This window comes from Suricata suricatta, chromosome 3 (genome assembly GCF_006229205.1).
Source record: "Suricata suricatta isolate VVHF042 chromosome 3, meerkat_22Aug2017_6uvM2_HiC, whole genome shotgun sequence".
Lineage (NCBI taxonomy): Eukaryota > Metazoa > Chordata > Mammalia > Carnivora > Herpestidae > Suricata > Suricata suricatta.
Genome location: NC_043702.1, coordinates 47,002,629 through 47,025,092, shown reverse-complemented (window position 1 = coordinate 47,025,092; position 22,464 = coordinate 47,002,629). Strand labels below are relative to the sequence as shown.

At 35.5% G+C, this 22,464-nt stretch overlaps 1 protein-coding gene across 1 annotated transcript in view; it reads left to right on the top strand.

Annotated features, from left to right (window-relative positions):
- Nucleotides 1-22,464, top strand: part of ZNF804A (zinc finger protein 804A) — a 71,391-nt gene that overhangs the window by 47,561 nt on the left and 1,366 nt on the right. The window contains 2 exon segments of the mRNA XM_029933290.1: nt 17,386-17,516; nt 19,545-22,463. Of these exon segments, the coding sequence (XP_029789150.1) occupies nt 17,386-17,516; nt 19,545-22,463 (3,050 nt within the window).

Genomic DNA, 22,464 nt, shown 5'->3' with positions numbered 1-22,464 from the left:
ATGAATGTTCTGAAGACTAATGGTCCTAGTATCTCCCAAGGAATCAGGCTCATGAAGGACAGAAGGAAATGGACTATTGCCCTTCACTGGGGAGACTACAGTTTCATTATGCCTGAAGGCAGCTTCTAAACACCGACTGCATTCTGGAATGGGAACGAAAATAGCTACAGAGGTCATCTGTGGGACCACAGAGTCGAGCCTGAAATGTGCACTGGAGTGTGTCATTTAAATAAATTTGATTTCCTTAAAAAAATAAATAAAATTAGTCTGATAATGACATCCAGGCCCCCTCATCATGTTTATATTTATCAGTCCCGCTTGAGGATTCCCTGGTTTTCTCTTCTGGAGTTACTACACTTAACCTCAGTGTTCTGGGGTGCCGTGTTCCTTATCTGTATTTCCCATCCATGACATCTCAGTGACTAGTTGTAATCCAGATTTCTTCAAAATTTAGTTAGGTCTACTTCTGTCTCATTTTCTTGGTTTGAAGAACTTATTTTTATTTTTCTTAATATATTTTATCTTACTCAATCACCAGAAAGAAAGGGAAAGAAAATATTTGCTGAGTCACACAATTTTCAACTCACTTGAAATTGCTAGTTTTCTAAAAGCTTCAAAAAAATTTATAGGGAGATTTTTGCTCCAATGTTGTGTAATTATAGAACAGAATCAAGCATTTTAACATAATATTCAAGTCTCTCTATCCTATGAGTAATGCATTTCCTTTTTAATATCATCTTTGCTTTATTCCTGTGATATGTAGGATTCTATATGACCCCCAAGATGCCTGGCCCCTTATGTACACTCTTATTCTCCCAATTATTCAATTATGCATTAATCTATGTTCTACTGTGCAGTGAATTTGCAGATGCAATTAAAATCCCAAATTAGTTTACTTTAAGATTATCTCATTGGGCTTGACCTAATCCCATAAGCCCTTTAAAAAAAGTTTTCTCTGGCTTGTCTAGGAAGAATTCAGACATTTGAAAAATGAGAGCGATTTGACACATGAAAAATTCTCAGTTGATGGCTTGGAAGATGGCAGGCACTATGATAAGGAATGCAGCAGCTTCAAGTAGCCAGGAGAGGTCTCTGGCTGACAGCTAACAAGGAGACAGTTGTCTCAGTCCTACAACCACAAAGAACTGAATTCTGCCCACAATAAGAATTAACTCAGAAGTGGATTTTCCCATAGAGTTTCCAGATGAAAACTCACTCTGATTCAGCTCTATACCCTGAGCAGAAAACACAGCCTCTCTGTGCCTGACTTTTGACTGAAAGACCTATGGCTAATACATGTGTGTCATTTTAAGCCTTTTAGTTTGTGATGAGTTTTTAGGCAGAAATGTAAAACTTCTACATTCTCTCACCATTCTATATCCATTATGCTAAACACTGTACACTCTGCCATCATTGTTTCTGACTTGAAAACTACCTGTGATGACTGTTTTTCTCACTTTGCTTTCTGGGTTTTTGTTGTTGTTTTGTTTTGTTTTTGACAATTACCCAAAGCTCATTTACAATTCTTTAAAAATCCTTTTTGAGAATTATGATACCTTCCTCTTCTGAAAAACAAAATGACTCTGTATCCCACATGTAATATACTTTATTCTGCCAAATTTTTATTGCTGAAATTAGGAGGCATTCCTTTATCCATCTCTTTGCTTCTGTAGCACCTTAATAGTGTCTTATTATTTGTTATTAGGAAATAAACAAATCATATTGTTGAATTAAATTGTGGCATTACAGAGATAAACGCTATAACAAGTTACATAAATAGATGATAGACTGTACTGAGTATAAAATAAAATAATCACATTGCTGACTCTAAAATAAAGGAATGCTGACAGAAATTTAAGCTAGCACATTCAAATTATGAAAAGTATTATCTAAGCAATAAAAATGGCAAAAGTTATATCATAATTACACAACATTTTATAGTTTGAGAAACATCTGTTGTTTCATTTTTGATTTAAAAAATTCTAAAAGGTGGGATGTTTACATTTAATAGATAAGGGCAAAGTCTTCTTTATAATATGATTTATAAAGTCATACAAATAACTGTTGATAAATTCTAGACTCCTGATCAATCTTGTAGCTTGAACTCAATCTTTACCCCAAAACACACTCTACTGTTCTCGTATGGTAAGTTTGTGCTAAAATATAATTTTATTCACGTATTTTATCAGTTTCCCATCATTGCTGCAACAAATTACTACAAATATAGTGGTTTAAGACAACACAAATTTGTCTTACATTCTGGATGCCAGAAGTCCTAAAAGCAAGGTGTCAGCAGGTTTGGGATCCTTCAGGAGGAATGAGGGGAGAAACCATTTCTTGCTTTTCTCCTCCTTTTTATTCCTTCGGTTGTAAACCCCTTCCTCCATCTTCAAAGCCAGGAGAAGTGTAGCATATTCAAATTTCTCTCCCTTTCACTTCTGCTTCTATTATCACATCTCTGTCTCTGACTACTCTTTTGCTCCCTCCTTCATTTATACTAATGCTTGTGATTTTATCTGGGCACCTGGATAATCAAGGAAAATATCCCTTCTTTCAAGGTCCTTACTTTAAACACATCTGCAAAGTCTCTTTCCTATTCAAGGTAACCTATTTTCAGGTATTGGTTATTATTCTGGTAAAATCTTAGGGGGACCATTATTATGTCCACCACAGTTAGATATCCACGGTAGAGCTGTAGGACAGCTATACAAATAGATACTAAGATTAGCAGACTTTAAAAAGACAACTCATTAAAACCACTACCTTTAAACAGTTCCACATATCAAACTTTTGTTTTTGTTTTTGTTTTTTTGAGAGAGAGAGCCGGAGCAGGGGAGGGGCAGAGGGAGAGGGAGAGAGAGAATCTTAGGCAGGCTCCAATCCCAGCACAAGTCCAGTGCAGGGCTCTATCTGAGAGCGTGAGATGATGACCTGAGCCCAAATCAAGAGTTGGGCACTTGGGCCACCTGGGTGGCTCAGTCAATTAAGTGCCTGACTTCGGCCCAGGTCATGATCTCATGGTTTGTGGGTTCGAGCCCCTGCATCGGGTCTGTGCTGACAGCTCAGAGCCTGGAACTTGTTTCAGATTCTGTGTCTCCCTCTCTCTCTGCCCCTCCCCACTCATGCTCTGTTTCTCTCTGTATGGATAATAAATAAAAACATTAAAAATAATTTAAGAGTTGGGCACTCAAGCAATTGAGCCACTCAGGTACCCCCACATATTAAACTTAAAAAAAGATGAAATTTAGTAGAAACTTAGTATAGAAGATTTAATTTATGGAATATACTTTTTTTATCAACTATAATACATATTTCTAGTAAACAACTCTTTCTAATTTCTCCATGATACAAAATAGGGTTCACACAGAATGCAAGTTGCCATCAGTTGTTTAAGTTCAGTGAATTATCTTTAAAGATATCCAGCAAAAGAGGTCATATTAGCACTGTAGTCATAAAAATAAAAGCAAAAAAACATAACTTGCCTTTGTTCTGTTACTTTGACCAAGCTTGTGACTAATCTTAGTGTTTGGAATTAAAATACCATCCATACACTTTTTTTCCATACTTAAAACTCTATAACTTGAAATTTTAATACAGTAGTTCCTTCAGAAGTTGCTCAAACTTTTGAAGTGATTAAGTTATAAACCTATTTTTTTATTATGCCATTTTAGAACTCTTGTGAGGACAATTGTACTATTGTATCAGGAACAAGTCTATTGTCAACAGAAAGTGATAGTGAAGTAGTATTAACTCAATCCCATTGGTTTCATTAAGAAAATGTAGCAAAATAACCTGATATATTAATAAAACAAATTAATTCCTTTATAATTACTTACTGAAAGCATTTATTTTTAATAATTTATATAAAATGGGCAAATAAAATATTTATTACATGCATTCTTTATAAATTTATGTTTAATTTCTTAAACATACATATAGCAACAATTGCTGCAAAACAAATATATAATCAAATTGAAAATTCAGACAAATAAAATATGATATTGAGAAGATCTAAGTTCATCTAGAGGCACCTGGGTGGCTCAGTCGGTTAAGCATCCAACTCAGTTTTGGCTCAGGTTATGATTTCCTGGTTTGTGAGTTTAAGCCCTGCATTGCATCGGGCTCAACACTGTCAGTGCTTGGAAGTCTCTCTCTCTGCTCCTCCCCTGCTCATTCTCTTTCCTTTCTCTCTCTCTCTCTCTCTCTCTCTCTCTCTCTCTCTCTCTCTCAACATAAATAAATAAATCTAAAAAAAACTAAGTTCATTCTAAAATGTTGCCTATCTCCAGAAATGTACTTAATATTTCTGTGTTACAAAATGTCATATTTATTCATAAAAGAATATTAATCTGTACATTTAAACTGACTTAATTCAAAATACTTCTAATATTTTTTCTTTAAATAAAATGTCACTTGGTTAATTACTATTTTTGAGAAATTTTTTGCCCAAGTTTATAAGAAAAAGTAGTCTTTGGTCCAGTGAACTCAGTCTCAAATGAGATCTACACACAATATGTAGAATTTTACTTTTAATTTCAGAGTTAGAACCAGGAAGAGAAAGAAACAGATATTTATTGAGTGGTAGGAAGTGTATGTACTTTACTTAGGTGTTTTCATCTCCCTTTTACAAATGAAGACAAAATCACTATGGATCACACAGACAAGAAATGGTGAGATCTAATTCAACCTCTTGAAATATTCCTGAACTCATAATTTTTCCATTGTAAATACTGCCTTCCTAGAGACTTGATATTAGTAACATAGGTTAAGGGGGGGAAATTAATATTAACAAGATATCACCACAGAAATTGAATGTAGAGTTTGTGCAATTTCTTAATATATCTCTAATTCCACTTTATTTGGATAGTAATATGCTCAACTAAATACTAAAAGTCCAGCTTCCTGGAGATACTACACATGTTCTCTTTAAAAATATGGGCCATCATCTCATACCAGGTTTTTTCTCCCCAGCTGGGATCTTTACATTCCCACCAGCAGTTCTGTGGCTGTGTCCTTCAGCATTCCAAGTTACGATTTAGTTGCTGAGTAGGAGGATCAAATGGGTAGATATGGAGCCACTGTGGCTTAGAAGCCCCATTTCACAAATTAAGACTTTTCCTGTCTTGCGAAAAGTTCCACAGATATAACTTCCAGGGTCCTGGCAAGAAACAAACCTAGTCTGCACTCAGGAAGGTCACCAGCTGATGGCTTCTTACCGAGTGTTAATAAATCCTTCACATTCTTCTCAGCCCAAACACAATTTGCCAAACAGAAATTATTTTTAATCATAAGCAAAACTGCCTAATAACACAATTGATATCTACCTTTATTACATGTCTAAGAAACACAGCTATAAAGTTACATCCAAGTAAATTTCTCCATAGTATAGAAAATGTTTGCTAGCCCTTCATGTATAATTTCTTCATTATATGCTAAGTAATTAGTCACTTGTCATTACACTATAAATAGTTTTGAGTGCAAAAAAAAAAGAGTAAAAGGATACATATATGTAGTATAATACTATATCTCCCACAGCTTTGACTATTGTCCCTATATATTATTTTCTACTTCTACTTATACCAAAGAGATGATAAAAATATTAATCCACAAATATTTAATGTTAAAAATCACCTATGTAAAAAATCACCAGTTTGATGTTATTTTTTTTTATTGGGTTAAATTGATTTACCTGTGCATGTTGAGAGAGCTTATAAATATTTAGACCAATGTCGTTATTTGTTAGACCATAAATATAAGCATCTGATGAAAGGATCCACATCATGGTAATTTTTGTTTCAGTTTTAAAATATATGTAATTTTAATATTTCAAATTTAATTTAAAAAGTCTCTTCCCAAAGTAAAAGTAAAACATACTAATAAGAAATAATGGAAAAATACCATATAGTGGAAAATAAAAGTACAATTCTTTTGATTTTATGTTATAAAGTGAAACATCATTAGCATGTTGCCTATTTTCTGGCAGTTTTACTCTAGATGCAGATATATTTGATTATATTATAAGTTATTAGCATGCTGTTTGTAAAAAATAGCAAAATACATCAATATTCCTATTGTTTTACAGTTCTTATTAATGATAGCTGCATGACATTCCCTTTTAAAATCAAACCATAATTTTTAACAATTTTTCAATTTCGGGTCCCTCAAGTTGTTTGCGTATTTTTAAAGATAAGTTTCAATATTTCTCATACTGGAGTTTCCATGGATTTCCTTGTACTACCAAAGATCTTATTGAGATTTCTGTTAGTAAATTTCCAAAGCCTCCTATTGTATGAGTAAATTAATCATTGCCATCCTGGGCCAATTCAATTTGACAAGCATTCATGAGTACTTACAATGCACGAGACACTTCTGATCCAGCACTTAAGAAAATGAACTGAATGGTTGGAAAATCAGTTTTAGACATAACACATACAGATTGCAAAGACTTTTATATTAGAACTAGAATGAGTTTTTTGTCCACAAAGAGAAACTTGAGTTAATGGAATCTAAAGAATGAGAGGCCTTGGGGAAAGATATTGTTCAGATCTGATATGCCATTAAAAGATTAGATGCTTTTAAAGCTGCCATGAGAAATGTCCAAATGATACACATTCATGATAGTAATGGGAAAAGAAATTTTAAAAAGAGTCTTCCACAGGTTCACTCAGCATAATGTCATTGATTAAATAATGACTAGAAGGAAATTACACAATGAAGTGTGATACCATTCACTTGAATATCTTAACTTTCTCTGAAGAAATATATTTGCTAATATTCTAATAGTCCCCACTGCATAGTGTCTTCCAAGAGAGCTAAATTGATTCAGGAAATAGAGACGGTGATTGAGTTGTAATTCTTTGAGGATATCACTTCTCTGTAAGATAGAAATCATACTTAGATTTTTTAGAAGCCTTTGAAAATAGTTCTTGGTACAAACAACTCTTGGGAATTCAAAAGAAACTTTAAGCTTGTGGAAACAGTAATAGTGGGTGATATATTAACTTACAAAGAAATATGAAACTAGAAACAGAAGTATTAGAGCAATTCAAAGCAGTAATGAATGTACTTATAAAAAAATCACCTAACAAGGGAATCATTATTGTTCTGAATATGTAATTACTTACTACCACCTAAATCCAACTTAAATGAATGCACTGAAAACAATGATCTAGAATGTAAAAATTGCAAAGAATTTGAGATATCTTTAGCATCTTCATCTGTAGAGATAAAGCTCTAAGAATATGAAGTGAATTATTCAGTCACACATCTACTAAGTGGGTATGTAAGTTAAAATTATATTCAGCTGCAAGTCAGAGAAAACTCAAATAAGCAGGCTTTTTTCTTTTTGTTCTCCAAAACTACATAGGGAATCTGTCTCAGGATTATACAGTAATTCAGTGATGCTATTAGGAAACAAGACTCTTTATTGTTCTTGCTCTGCTGTCTTTAGCATATAGACCTTCTCCGCCAACCTGATAGTCTCACACTTGAAAGACGGCCACTGCCCAGCTAAGATTTACAAGTACCTAGGGGTAGGAAGCAGGCATCATGGTTTAAAAAAAAAAAAAAAACAGAAAGGAGATTTTTCTTTTAAAGAGACTTTCCTTTTTTTAAAATGTTTATTATTTTTTTAAAGAGAGAGAGAGACAGAGCCACAGTGGGGGAGGGGCAGAGAGAAAGGGAGACACAGGATCTGAAGCAGGCTCCAGGCTCTGAGCTGTCAGCGCAGAGCCCGATATGGGGCTTGAGCCCATGAACTGTGAGATCATGACCTGAGCTGAAGTAAGATGCTTAAGCAACTGAACCACCCAGGCACCCTGAGACTTTCCTTTTTTAAAAAAAATTTTTTTTTTCAGAGATCCTCCTCAGATAAATTTACTTACAATTCAGTTCATGAGGACTGTGCAACATCACCTCTTATTTACAAGGGAGGTTGGGATTTGTACTATTTTAATGAATACCTTTCTTAGCCTCTGAATTGAAATTCTGTTAATGAAGTAGAAATAGATAATAGATAAAGTGAAGGCAATTTGCAAGGTTTACTGTAAATATTACAGCTAGACTACCCATCCTCTGGTAAAGAACTGTATTAATCAGAGAAACAACCATGTATACATTAAAATATGTAGAGGGAGAGATATATAGAATAGAAAGAAGATAGATGATAGTTAGATGAAAGCTAGCTAGCTAGCTAGGTAGCTAGCTAGCCACATAATTATGGGAGCTGACAAGCCCAAAATTGGCAGGGCAAACTACCAGCCCAGAAAACCAGGAAAGAACTCATGTTACAGGCTACCTGGAGGTATAATTCTTTCATCTAAAGGGACTTCAGTTTTAGCTCTCAAGGCCTTCAATTGATTGAAAAGGTTATGGAGGGTAATCTGCCTTACTATGATTTAATGAGCAAATCTAGTTACTCATCTGAAACAGTCTTATCCAAAAAATTTTCTCACAGTGATATCAGAGACATTTGACCGAATAATTCACTTTGCCTAATTATTAATCAAATATTTGACCAAATACTATGGTTTAGCCAGATTGACACATATAGTTAACCATCACAAGTCCACTCCTAGTCAACTTGTTGCTCATAGACATCACCTTAAACTATAGTTAATCTTCAAATAAAGATAATAATAGGTCATATGCTGCCTAACATGATACAACTATCCTGCATGCCGTTAAAAACTCCCCACTCCCCAGAAGAGGATGCAAAGTGGCTCGGTGATGTTCACTCTTCTTCTTGATGACCTAGAATTTTAATACTATAATGTAAAATTAATATTTAAATAGTATGGTATAATTTTGATATATCTTGTTATATAATTAGAGTATACAGGAGACAAGAAAATAAGGGTTATATCTATTCATAAATATTCATATTCATAACATATATTCATATTCATAGTAACATGTGGAGGAAGTACTCATGACAATTATCGACTTCATTTCTATAACTAGGTACATGCATGTTGTTGGTACTTATAACCGCCTTCTTACATTCCCTATGTCCCTTTGCCCTCAGCAGTCACCTCTGCTGGTTATTATTCTTTCTCTAGGGAAGTGATCCAAACATTCATTTCTGAAGGGTGTGGGCTACTAGGAATCCTGAGTAAATGGGGTTGTTGTAGATTTCCATTGACTGTAATCACAGCACATGGCAATTCTAAGTAATATCAAAAGGGATTTCCTATATTCCAGACATAATTTTCCTTACCCTCCTTGTGGAGTGACATCCATTTCCCACTTGATAATCAGGATATACCATCTCATCCAGCACATTAACTACCATTTTTGCCTATTGATTCAGTGGCATAAGAAACTCAAAGTGACAAGGTAGCATATTTAACTTCAGTTCAATGGAATCATTGATGTATCTCCTGGTGGAATTATGCTTCCATTTGGAACTAAGACTTCTAGACCAGCAGAACATAAGGTTGTGAGTACAGGAAGCAAAAATTTGCTAGTGGGTCACTAGAGGTAGTATTGAGCGGTGCCATCCCTATTTCTACCACTTGATTTTTAACCTTTCAATTTGGTTATGAGGGGAACAGCACCATATTTTGGACCTTGATTCAGAGCACACATAGCCACCTAGATTACATTGCTCCAGCCCTGCAAGGTATTGCCATACAGCTAGAGCTGTGACTGAGTATTCAACAGGCCATTACACTACTCTATAAAACCAGCTACTTCAGGATGGAATACAATAAGATCAGATTTACATGAACACAGCCCCATTGTCACACTTTATTTGCTATGAAGTGAGTTCCTTGATTAAAAACAATGCTGCATGGAATACCATGATGGTGAAGAAGGCATCTTGTAAGTCCATGGCCTATAGTCTTGGCAGAAACATTCCATGGAGGGATGAGAGGTCCATCTCCAGAGTAAGCATGTATTCCAGGGAGAACAAAATACTGCCGTTTTCATGAAGGAAGCTGTCCCAATTTAATCAACCTGCCACCAGGGAACTGGCTGATCATTCCTGGGAATGGTGCCAGATGGTGGACTCCATCTTTTTTACTTGTTTTGTTTCAACTTTCTATGTATTTAAAAAACATTCATTGAAATAAAGTTGGCATACAGTTTTATATGGTTTCAGGTATAAACATGATTCGACTTATAAATGATCATTATGATAAGTCTAGTTACCATCTGTCACCATACAAAGTTACTACAATATTATTGACAATATTCCCTATGTGGCACTTTACATCCTCATGACTTATTTATTTTATAACTAGAAGTTTGTACCTCTTAATCTACTTTACCTACTTTGCCCATTGCCTCATCTACCTCCCCTTTGGTAACAAACCAGTTAGTACTCTGTATTTATGAGTATGTTTCTGATTTGTGCTTTTTGTTCATTTGTTTTGGCTCAGTACTGATTTGTTGCTGGCAGATTGGGAACTGTCAGAAATAGCTATACTCAGTCATCCTTGAGGAGCAGAAGTCCATGTTGCCAAGCCCATGTGTAACAACCATCCCTGCCACCATGGCCATTTTGTTCATGAGCTCATTGGGCAGTGACAGGGGTGGCTGAGGAAAGAGACAGGTTATCCTATCTACATAATTATAAAGATCCCTTTCTGCTGAGGTGACCTCCTGTAGAACATTCATGTGGGTCACAAACATCTTTCTTAGCCCATTTAGAAGGATCTGACCACATATCTCTTTCCCAGACCTCCTTGTCACTAACTTTCTAATTATGTGCTTTCCAAGTTTCTAACCATCCAGCTAACCCATGGGCCACAGCTCAATGTATCAGTGTATCTCATCTGGCCATTTCTCCTCCCAACTGAAATGAACCACCAGATTCATCACTCAAAATTCTGTCTTTTGGGAGGATTTCCTTTCACCACTGCCCTTCAGGGATGTCCCAGAGGAAGGCTGTAGTGCTGCTCTGTCCACTTTTGGCTGTATATAGTGCACAACTGTCTGGAAACTGGGCCTGAGTTTTCTCTTCCTCTATCATCTGCCACTTGCCTAGTGTTGTGGTTCAATAACTCTTTATCCCGCCCTTTATAAACTTGCAGCTAAGGAACTGCACTAATATGCACCTAAGAGCAGTGATTGAAACAAAATAATCTGCAGTTTACTGGTATTTGACTGACTATTCAGTCTGTGTGAGAACCTTCTCAATGAGGAGGCACATCTTCCATGGGGGAACACACCCTAAGTTGACCCCCAGTGAGTCTTCCTTTGCATATGGATGGAAACTATGATTTGTTCCTAACTGATAAAATGTGAAAAAAAATTGATGGAATGTCACTCCATTAATTAGGCTCCTTTATATAGATTCTGCGATATAAGTCTCACTCTTAGCAGAATGTCAATGGGAAAGAAATTGCCATATTATAAGATGGCTTGTGTATGGGTCACAGGCAAGAGACTGCTGGCCACTCCAGCTGTGGAGAGTGGCCCTGGCTATCAGCGAGTAAGAAGCCAGGGCTCTCAGGCCTACCTCCACAAGGAAATGGATTCTACCAACAGGTTCAGGAGCTTGGGAGATGATTTCTCCCAAGACAAGCTTGCAGCTGAGAATATGGCCTGGCCAACACTGGTTGAGTGAAGCATAGGCCTACTGACCTATCAGAACTTTGAGATAATAAATGTGTGTTGTTTTAAGCTGTTATGTTTATGGTCATTGTTAAACAGAAACAGCAAATTAACCTAATAGAAAACCTGCCTTCATCACTGTATTTCAAATTGGTATCCTTGTCCTTGCTACGTGCACTCTTGGCTTAACATTCATCCACTGTGCTTTTCATGCTCTACTAAAGCATAAAACTAAGTTATTTTTATGTTCTAATGTCTGTATTTCTCAACTATTATGAAAACATTGAGAAACAAACAGGCTTTCATTCTTCTGTGTCCCAGACGTATTGACCATGCTTAGAATAACAGCTGACACATAGTGTACACTCAATTAATAATTGCTGAGAGATCAATGGATAAATGCATCTGGGCCTAACCCAAAGAGTTAAACATATAGATATAGATAAGTAAATATAGGAGATAAATCACAGGAAATGTTCCAGGAAATCTGTCGCAGACTTTGAGTCTAGAGTTCTCTCTTGTCCAGCAAGAAAGCAGATGCAGAATTGAATACATGAGAGGCTGACATCTGGGAGAAGACAAGAGCCCTGAGTAAGGTCCTTGCTCCATGTTTATTATGATTAGAATGCTTACAAACGTGATGGATGTGCAGAAAGAGACAATGAAACAGTGAACATTAATTAATGTGTGTGAGAAAAAGGGGGTTTTGAAGATATGTGGTGCTAGGGGTTTGGGTCAACACAAAACAAACTCTTAGAGCTGATTGGATGGCTGTTTACAGCAGGCACCAGGCACCCACATCTGTTTATCTTAACTTCCCTGGGGGATAAGATAGATAGAGCGCCGCCACCTCAGAGTCAACAAGGCACCTTTCTTTTGCTGATTAGCTCCAGGCAATTTCATCCTGCTGCAGGGGTTTATAGCCCTGTTTACCTGTTAACCTATTCTGGAAGCTTTCATCTGTGAAAGCATCTTTCTGCTTTTGTACTATTCTGGGGTGCTTTCGCCCTGTTTACCTAATCTCAGATGTTTTAGTCCTAAACCTTGTTAACCCATTGGTGCAAGCTCAGGGAATTCCTAAACTTATTCCCCACAGAAATCCTGATTCCAGTTCTGGTTCTATCAAGTCCATGTGATTCTGGATGAGTCTCTAAAATGTGCTTAGCCTCAGTTTTGTCTTCTCTACATATGGATCATAATACTAGCCTTGTTTGCATATATGTTTATTGTCAGAACTAAACAAAGTTAACATATACAGTATTGCTTAATAAATTTTAAGGAACAATATCAATTCTAAATTGATAGAATGGGTGGTTAATATGTATATAAAATATTCTAGCTTTGTTAATAGAATTACAGGCAAAACATTAATGTATCATGTATTGCCTATTAATTAAACAAATTAAGAATAATGCTACCCAGTATTAGATATGATACATATTCTCATATACTGTTGGGAGGAATACAAATATGCTTTAAAGTTAAGAATAGCAATTTGGAAAACCTCAAAAAGTGCAAATCCATATCTTTTATTCCAGCAGTTCTGTTTGTGTGGGAATCTATCTTTTGGATATAATTAGACAAGTGTACAAAATATGAGAATAATAATGAAAATTTGGTTTGCAATTACAAAACATTTATAATGTACTTAAATGCTAAGCACAAACTGATGAGTTATCTAAATGGTTATCTTTCTCCCTCTCTCTTTTTCTTTATCACTCCTTTTCCTTTGTTTAAGCTTTTACCAGTCTCTGAAAACATCACTAAGTTGAGACCAGGATCATCATAACTTTCCCAATCATCCAACTCTACAAGTTTCCTGAGATCATATCTGAGGATCAATGACCCATGACATTGTGACATTTTTGTTCTTTATAGACTAATAGAAGTAAAGCAGTGGAAAAGTAGAGTAGACCCTCTGAGACAGGATAACCAAAGGATGTTGATTCTTTATGTTTTTCCATTCTTTATTTGTATATTTCCAAAACATATATTAAATAGTAAGCCATTATACACTGTAATTTGTTTTGTAATACTGTAGCTAGACCATATCTTTCCACAAATTCTTTTTAACATTCTTCTAATTTTCTAATTCTTACTGACTGTCATCCTTATCTTGACATTTAGCACTAAGAATTTCTTTTGAGTGACTGCCAATAAATTGTTCAGAAAGCTCTTGAAATAGCATTGATATTTCCATAAGTCTCCCAGGTATTATTATCTTGTACATTTCTTTGTGTGGAACTTGAACTTAAGTTTTCTTTCCATTTGGCATTCTCAGAAGAATTTACTTGGTTTCTATTATTTACATTTCAAAATTATTCTACTAGATATAAAATATGATGTAGAAGTTTATTTTTGCTGCAGAAAAATACAAGAAAGGATATAAAGGCTGACAAATTCCAGCCTAAAACTAACCAAAGTCTTTGGCCAGGCCTGTAAGCTCTGTAGCTAAACAGACTATCAATATTGGTCAAGCTTGTTTACCTTGATATCAGGAAGTCCATCACTGTGACAATATACTCTGTGTGTACATTGAGGGAGACTGACATCAATAGGAACCCTTGAATGTAGCTTGGTGCTTCCTGACAATCTCTGTAAGACTAAAGCAACATTTACATTCTAAACATACACAGTTCTCTAAATGCACATCCAAAGTCTGATTCCAGCCATGTCAATCACTCAATTATTCACAGAAACTATAATAGTACTGGCATTTGATAAATGATGGACTCCTTGATATTTAACTACTATGTCAATGGAAACAAGTTAATTCAAGTCATGAAGGCTAATTTGAAACAGTAAATACTGAAATTCTTGGCATTTCATATACTTGCTTTAGAAGAGGTTTGCTTTTTGCTTGAGGCACTGTACTCTTAACTTACTATTATATATGTATATATATATATTTAATAGAAATTAATTTGTATCCTAAAGATTTTATTAAAGTGGTCAAGTATAACATTCCTGCTTCTTGTCTCTAGTTTCCCAAGGGATCTGGTAGGAAATAAAATTATCTCTATTCGTTAAAATATCATTATTTATAAATAAGAACTAAAAAATTATTTGAACATTAGTTCTTATGTTGGTATTTTACTTTTTTAAAATTTTATTTGGCAATTTGATTTTTTTAATGTTTATTTTAGAGAACTTGACTTTTATTTTCTTTCATATTCTCTGCTAGCATCCACTTACTAGCACCTAAACCCACTCTTGATTGAATGCCTCTTTCTAACAATGGCAGGTAGTATTTCTCAGTAAAAGTAATACATATCCTTTTAGGCCACTCAATTCTGCACATCAAATAAGTCACCAATTCTACTTTTTTCTCCCTACTGCAACTACCTTAGGAAAGGCTCTTAGTGTTTCTTACCTAGACCATTGTACTATCCTACTTATGTATCTCTTTCTCATTAATCTTGTTCCATGGCAAAAATGCATGCATACTGATGCCAAATGATTCTTGGTAAAATGAAAATCCCACTGAGCACCACATTGTTTAAAATCCTTCAGGGTTTCCTCCAGTCACATATCACAATATGATAGATGGGTTTGGTTTGGTTAGACCTTGTAATTCATCAATTCTCATAATTTCCACACATACAATCTGCTGTAACCATATTTCTCTCTACCTGCATTTCTTTTTCAGAATATGCATTCTCCTATTACTACATTTACACAAAAATTTCCTGAAGTATTCCTTTACCTCCAACATCTATCCCTTCTTCTTCATGTTTTTTTATATCCTTGAAGACCCAAATCAGATGTCATTTTTCAAAGATAACCTTCTTGGGATTTTCTGGGGGCACCGCTCTTCTGTCCTTTTATTGCACAATAAAATAACTCAACCAATAATTGCTCTTATCTTTCCCTATCTGTGTTCTTTTCTGATTTCTGAAAAATGCAAATACACATACATTCACATACACTTACCCACATAGTCACAGACATACAGACAGAAATCAGAGAAAGATAAAAACATTTTCTTTAATCTTTTCTAAAAACCCCAGTCTTTGAACAGAATGGCTATTGTTAGCGATCAGTAATTGTCTGTTGCTTAGGTCTTGATATGATTTCAAAGTTTTAGGAAATAGAGATGGCCAAGAATATGAATACCTAAATTTAGAGCTAAAATGTTCTTGCCCTCTTATACTCTAATTCTAGACTTTTTATGAACAATAATAATTTAATATTATAAAATTGTAGCTACTTTTAATAGTCCTACCAAAACAATTATATCAAAGTCTTACTTACTGTAAAATACTTGTAGAATTTAGATGTTTATGGTCTATCTTCTATCTAAATTTAACCCTAAACAGACTCCTTCACAGATATGTGACTCAAATAAGCATTCTCAAAATATTTTCTACATTATTTCAAAAGAATTATTCTGAAATAATCTTAAATACATGTATATCTACATACCTCATATAAATCCCATCAGTTAAAATATTAGAGTCTATTTGAAGCTTAAACTATGGTACTATGTAAGTGAAATTGAGTAGGTATATTTCAAGATCACTGGGGATCTAAATTTATTTCATCAGTATGACTACCCTTTTTTGAGGTGGGAAAATTCTTAATTTGGAGGATCTGGTTCACATACACATTAACAAATATTTATTGAGCAGGTATTGTATATACCAAGCATCGTTCCCTGGAATATGTCAATGTACATGTATAAGGCATTTACTAAGTCTTTATTCAATCACTTAATAAAAATGTGATTGGTGTATATTTTATTCTCTCAGAGTCCTACTGGAAGACTCTGACATATCACAATGCATAACACCAAGAACGTTCATAAGAAAAAAATAATACTTTAAAAAAATTTAAGTGTGTTTATTGAAAGAGAGAGAGAGAGAACAGGGAGTGACAGAGAGAGAGGGAGACAGAGAATCCCAGGCAAGTTCTGTGCTGTCAGCACAGAGCCTGTCACGGGGCTCAAACTCACGAATCACTAGATCATAACCTGAGCTGAAATCAAGAGCTGGACATTTAACCAGCTGAGCCACCCAGGCGCCCAGTACTTATTTATGTTTCATAACTATATGCTGTCTCTGTGGAAGACTATAGTTAAAATATTTGGGGCATGGGACCACTTTGGGGTCTCTTAAAACATGCCATCTACATAGCTATTTATCAATTCTATTAAAGTTGACATGTTCTTTTAATTCTATTAAAGTTCCTGCCAAACTTTTTCAATCCAAAAAATGAGCTTCATTAGTACAGATGAAAATATGCTTAATGTAAAAAGTATTTCAAAAAAAGCACTATTAATTTTCTGCCCCAATTTTGAATTATTTGGGAAACAGACCTGATATTTGAAGGGAGGGATTGTTTTAAATCACATTAGTAGAGATTTATTGCCTTATGGATTAACACAAAACATTTATTCTTCTTAGAAAATATGGAAAGGACCAGATATACTTCTAATATACAGCACATCAAATGGTATTTATTATATATAACTGAAATATACAATCAAGTTAAATTTGTTTGAAACTGAGGACTTTACAAGACTCCAATACTTCATGTGAAGCAGATACAGAACCTTAGCAGAAAACAGTCAGTAAGCAGAGATGAAAGTGTTAAATTCCGCCTTATATAAGGCTTAGGTATATCTTTAATATAATGTAATAATTTTGGTATTTTCACAAGCCAAAGATACAAAAAATATTTTTGCTGGAATTGAATTGTCACAAATGTCTTTTCCTTAGATGAGGTCAAAGATAATTACTGGAAAATTCCAACAATAACAATAGTAACTTTAACATTGCCATAGAACCAAATACTATTAATCATTTCCATATTTCTTAATAGAGGCTCAAAGAACTGAAACAAAGGGAATTTGCTCGAAATGTAGCATCTAAATCCAGGAAAGATGAAAGAAAACAGGAAAAGGCACTTCAACGCCTGCACAAGCTGGCCGAGCTAAGAAAGGAAACTGTGTGGTGAGTGTGCAATAAAAGCTTAACTTCTCTTAAAACATGATGAGCAAAAAAAAAAAAAAAAAAAGGCACAGAATTAAAGGGCTCAAATCTATTTATTTCTGTATCCAGAATAAGAGATTCACATTTTCATGGCTTTCTGTGGACTGTAAACAGTAATTTGAATTTGAATTTTATGCAAACACCCTTTTAATGTATATTTCAATAAAAAGGCAACATTCCTATAATTTTAGTTTTCAAGAAAATTAATTTCACATTGCTCTGCTATTTACACTTAGTTGAAAGCCATTCTGTTTCTTGGTGGAGATTCAAAATATTTGATTGAAGAAAAGAAAAAGCACCATCTCATGACCTTTATCATAAAAGGAGTTTTAAGAGGAACTTATGTTTAATTGAAAACTTGGAGAACTTTTATTTGAAAGTTCTTTTATTAAAAAAAATAAAATAAAGGTTAGGAAGACCCTGTGAACTGCAGAGGCAGGTCAAAATTAGTTTCATTGTGAATAAACAGTAATAACTATTGGAAGGTCAAAGCTCTTACACTTTGACCTGCTTCTACAGGTAATTATAATGTTACAATTCAGAATTTACAAAGCAGGACAGGGAACTGTTATAAAAAGAGGGCAGCTTTTTAGAGTGTTGTCCCCCTCCACCCCAAAACAAATAGACCCCTCTTTTTTGTTTAAAACAAAACTATTTCACAGCAAATCTATTTTATACTGAATATAGTGTTGGGGAATATATTGGTATAACGTAACATTCATTGGAATATCAAATCTGAAAAACTCAAAATAAAATTTAATGTATTTTGAATCCTCTAGGGAACTGTTAAAGACAGACATAACTGCTATTCAATCATACCAACAGATATTTTTGCTCTGTGTGGTAATAAGTGAAAAATTATATAACTTCAAACTATTGTTATAGAAAACCATAGGGTCTATGCAATTAAATGTCTTGCAAGTAGCATTTGCAAATGTAAAGTCTGGTATATTTAGAGAACTAGAGTTAATAATAAGATATGTACAAAAAGAAGCAAAATTACTTTGCTCAGTAACAGTATTTATTTCACATTACACACACACACACACACACACACACACACACACACACTTTTCCTATTAATTTAGGGCCTCTAAAGTTGTTTAGATACATTGGTGAAACAATCCATTGTGTTAGAGATTAGATAAAGAAAATATTCAACTAAAAAAATCTGGGGCCACATAACAAAAAACTAAATTTAATAGAATGGAAAATTCTGCACAGCATGACTCTGTTTGGGTAAAGATGATATTTAGGTAACTCCTTGTTGTTATGCCACACAGTACCGTATTTTTCTTAAAAACTCACTATTTATGGTATCCCGCTATGCCAAATAAATAGAAATAGCATCTTGGGTAAACAGTCTTTTGTCTTACACTTACTGTTATATTATGATATTATTTACAACTTCAGGGTAATTCTTTTTAAATATTAAATATGGAAATTCTGAAAAAATACTCTAAAATTAGTACTATCTCAGTTAATTGTGCATTGGAGGACTCTCCTTGGCCTGGTGTAACTCACAGTGAACACTGGTTGAACTGAATTGTTGAACTGAATTCCCAGCCCTTTTGAAGTTATAATATTTTTAAGCTTTCTTCATATTCTCCATATACTATTAATGATGTTAAGTATCTATAAATTTAAATCACTTTAGAAATTCTACAGTATTCTAAAATATCACAGAAGAGACCATGGGGATAAAGAATCTTGTTCAGGAAGCACTGGTTGACAACCTAGGAATGTCCTTGACACTGCTGTTAATAGTTATAAAAGTAACTTCAAGACAGCTTCTCCAAGTTATCCCAAACGGTAACCAATAACTAAATGTAACTGTAGCATTATGGAAGAGAACTGTAACACATGAAAGTCATTCTCTCATACAGTTTTTAACATTTGAAGAAGAAAAAGAAATTTGAAAAAGAAATGTAGTGTTTGAGTATTTGTCCTCAGAAGTGTCCTATCTAATATGTACTTTTCTGCTTGTAGTGCTCCTGGAAGTGGCCCCATGTTCAAGTCAACAACTGTTACTGTGAGAGAAAATTGTAATGAAATTTCCCAAAGAGTTGTTGTGGATCCAGTTAATAACCAGGAAGATTTCAAATATCCTTTGATTCACAGCGAAGAGAACACTAAAGATGTTACCACTGTTGCTGCAGATCCAGAAAGTGCAAATAATGACACAGCAAAAAATAACCAACTTGGGGATCAAGCCCAAGGAATTCACAGACACAAAATCGGCTTTTCTTTTGCATTTCCAAAGAAAGCAGCCGTAAAACTGGAGTCCTCAGCTGCAGCCTTCTCTGAATACAATGATGATGCCTCCGTGGAAAAAGGATTTAGCAGAAAAAGTAGATTTGTCCCCGGTGCCTGTCATCTTCAACTATCTTCACCAACAGATGTGCTTTTGAGTTCTGAGGAAAAAGCTCATCCACCAGAAGGAATGTGCACTGACAAAGAAACTGCTCAAACTCAAGAGATGAAAGAAGTTTCTAGTGAAAAAGATACATTTTTATTACCTTCATTTTGCCAGTTCCAACTCCCTTTATCTTCTGATGCAGATAATTCCCAAAATTCAGTCCCATTAGCAGATCAAATACCACTGGGTGATGTTATTATTAATGAAGACATACCTATGAGTGACAACAGTTCAAAATTGTTAGGAAATAAATCCACAGTTCTCGATATAACTAATGAATGCATATCTTTGCAAGCTATCACAGAGGAAAATGTTAAGGACCATGATGCATCTATAGTTGGAGCTGACAATAAAAATTATGGTCCTGAGATGTTGGGCCCTTCAAATTCTGAAGAGGAAAATATAACCTTCCATAAAAAACCAGATTTATATAAAAGACCATGTGAGCCATTTGTACCTGTACTTAACAAAGACGGGACCACAATTCTTCAGTGGCCATCAGAAATGCTGATTTATACAACGACTCAACCGTCAATTTCCTACAGCTGTAATCCTCTCTGTTTTGACTTCAAGTCCACTAAATTAAACAACAATCTAGATAAAAATAATGATCTTTCTTCTCAGCAGAAGGGAGAAGACATTTGCAAGAGACCAGTTTCAGAATGCAAGGACACATTTATGGCAGAACTCACTGATTATGACTCTGGAGGCAGCAAAAATGAAAATACCCAGGTCATTCCTCTTTTGGTTGATGGTACTCTCTTCAATACCTATAAATCTGGAAAAAATGAGACTATGGGTCAGAGGTATAAAAATGTCTCCTGTAGGATCAGAAATACAAAAAAATACAATTTTACTAAATATCAAATGAAGCAGGGCACTCTAGATGAGAAATATAACAAAATAAGGTTGAAAAATACTCATGAACACTGGTTCCATAAAAGTAGAAGGAAGAAAAGAAGAAAAAAGTTATGTCAGCACCATCATGGGGAGAAAACCAAAGAGTCAGAAATTCACATCAAAATGGAAATGGAAAATAGTTACACGGATATAACTAGGAAAAATCTACTGGAAACAATTTCAGAAAAGCAGTATTTAGCTGCAGGGCAATTATTGGACTCACGACAATTACCTGATAAAAGACCCAAACCATCATCCATATACTTAAGTGAAAATGAAGAAATATGTAAAGCCCAGAACACCGAAAATGGTAGTAATGATGCTAACAGTTCTAAAAACCACGGTACAAAGAGCTCAGTCGTTTTCAATGAACAATCCAACCCAACAATGATACAGTCTGGAAAACATAATTTAACTTACTCCAGAACTTATTGTAGTTGGAAAGCCAAAATCGCGAGCTGTAGCCAGGATCACAAATGCCTAGTTCTCCAAAACGACGTGAGCTGCCTAAGTCAGACCCAGGCTGTTAAAAGAGGTTATAATTCTCTCATTAATGAATCCGAAAGATTCCATCGAAAACGTAGACAGCATTCATATTCTTATTCTTCAGATGAAAGTTTAAATCGACAGAATTATTTACCAGAAGAATTCTTGAGGCCCCCACGTGCTTCCGCTCCCTGTAGGCCCAAAAGGAAACGGAGGAGAAAAAGAAGCAGATTCCACATCGGATTTGAAGCTTTGGAACGCGAACAGAACACAGATCATCCCAGGAAGGGCAATTCTTCCTTATGTCACCAGGAGGAGTTAGTTAATGAAGACAAAAAAGGGGAAGTCAAACCGCAAGAAGGTGCGACTGCTGAAAGGAACTCAGAGCAAGCAGACGGAGGACAAAACCAGGCCGCTCTGCCCCGGGGCAGTCCCCTTGCTCCCGAGGCCAGCGGGGAGTCTGCGCAATTAGTGATGGAGACACCTTCCGGGGAATCGAGGGACGTCTCCCATCCACGCGCCACCTCGGTCTGCGACGTCGCCAGGGCCGCAACCAAGGAAGAAATTGACAATGCCTTGCTGGAACAGAAAGAAAGAAATGAGGATATACATACTCATGAAAAGGAAATTCCTTTCAAGGTGCCTAGTACGGAGAGGAACTTCAGACAGTCGCAACCAAAATCGTACCTCTGCCATTACGAACTGGCAGAGGCCCTTCCACAAGTCAAGGTGAACGAGGCCTCGACCGAGTGGCTGCGTTTCAACTCGGGAATCCTTAACACACAGCCGCCACTACCGTTCAAAGAAGCACACGTCAGCGGCCACACCTTCGTAACCACGGAGCAGATCCTGGCTCCGTTAGCTTTGCCAGAACAAGCGCTACTGATCCCCGTAGAAAACCCTGATAAATTTAGAAATCTGCCGTGCGAGGTCTACCAGCACATCCTCCCGCCCACCATGCTGGCCAACAAGGTCAAGTTTACTTTTGCTCCAGCCGCCCTCCCCCCGTCCAGCCCACCTCTGCAGCCTCTGCCTCTGCAGCAGCCCTTCTGTTCTACCTCTGTAACCACTCTGCACCACGCGGTTCTGCAGCAGCACGCGGCC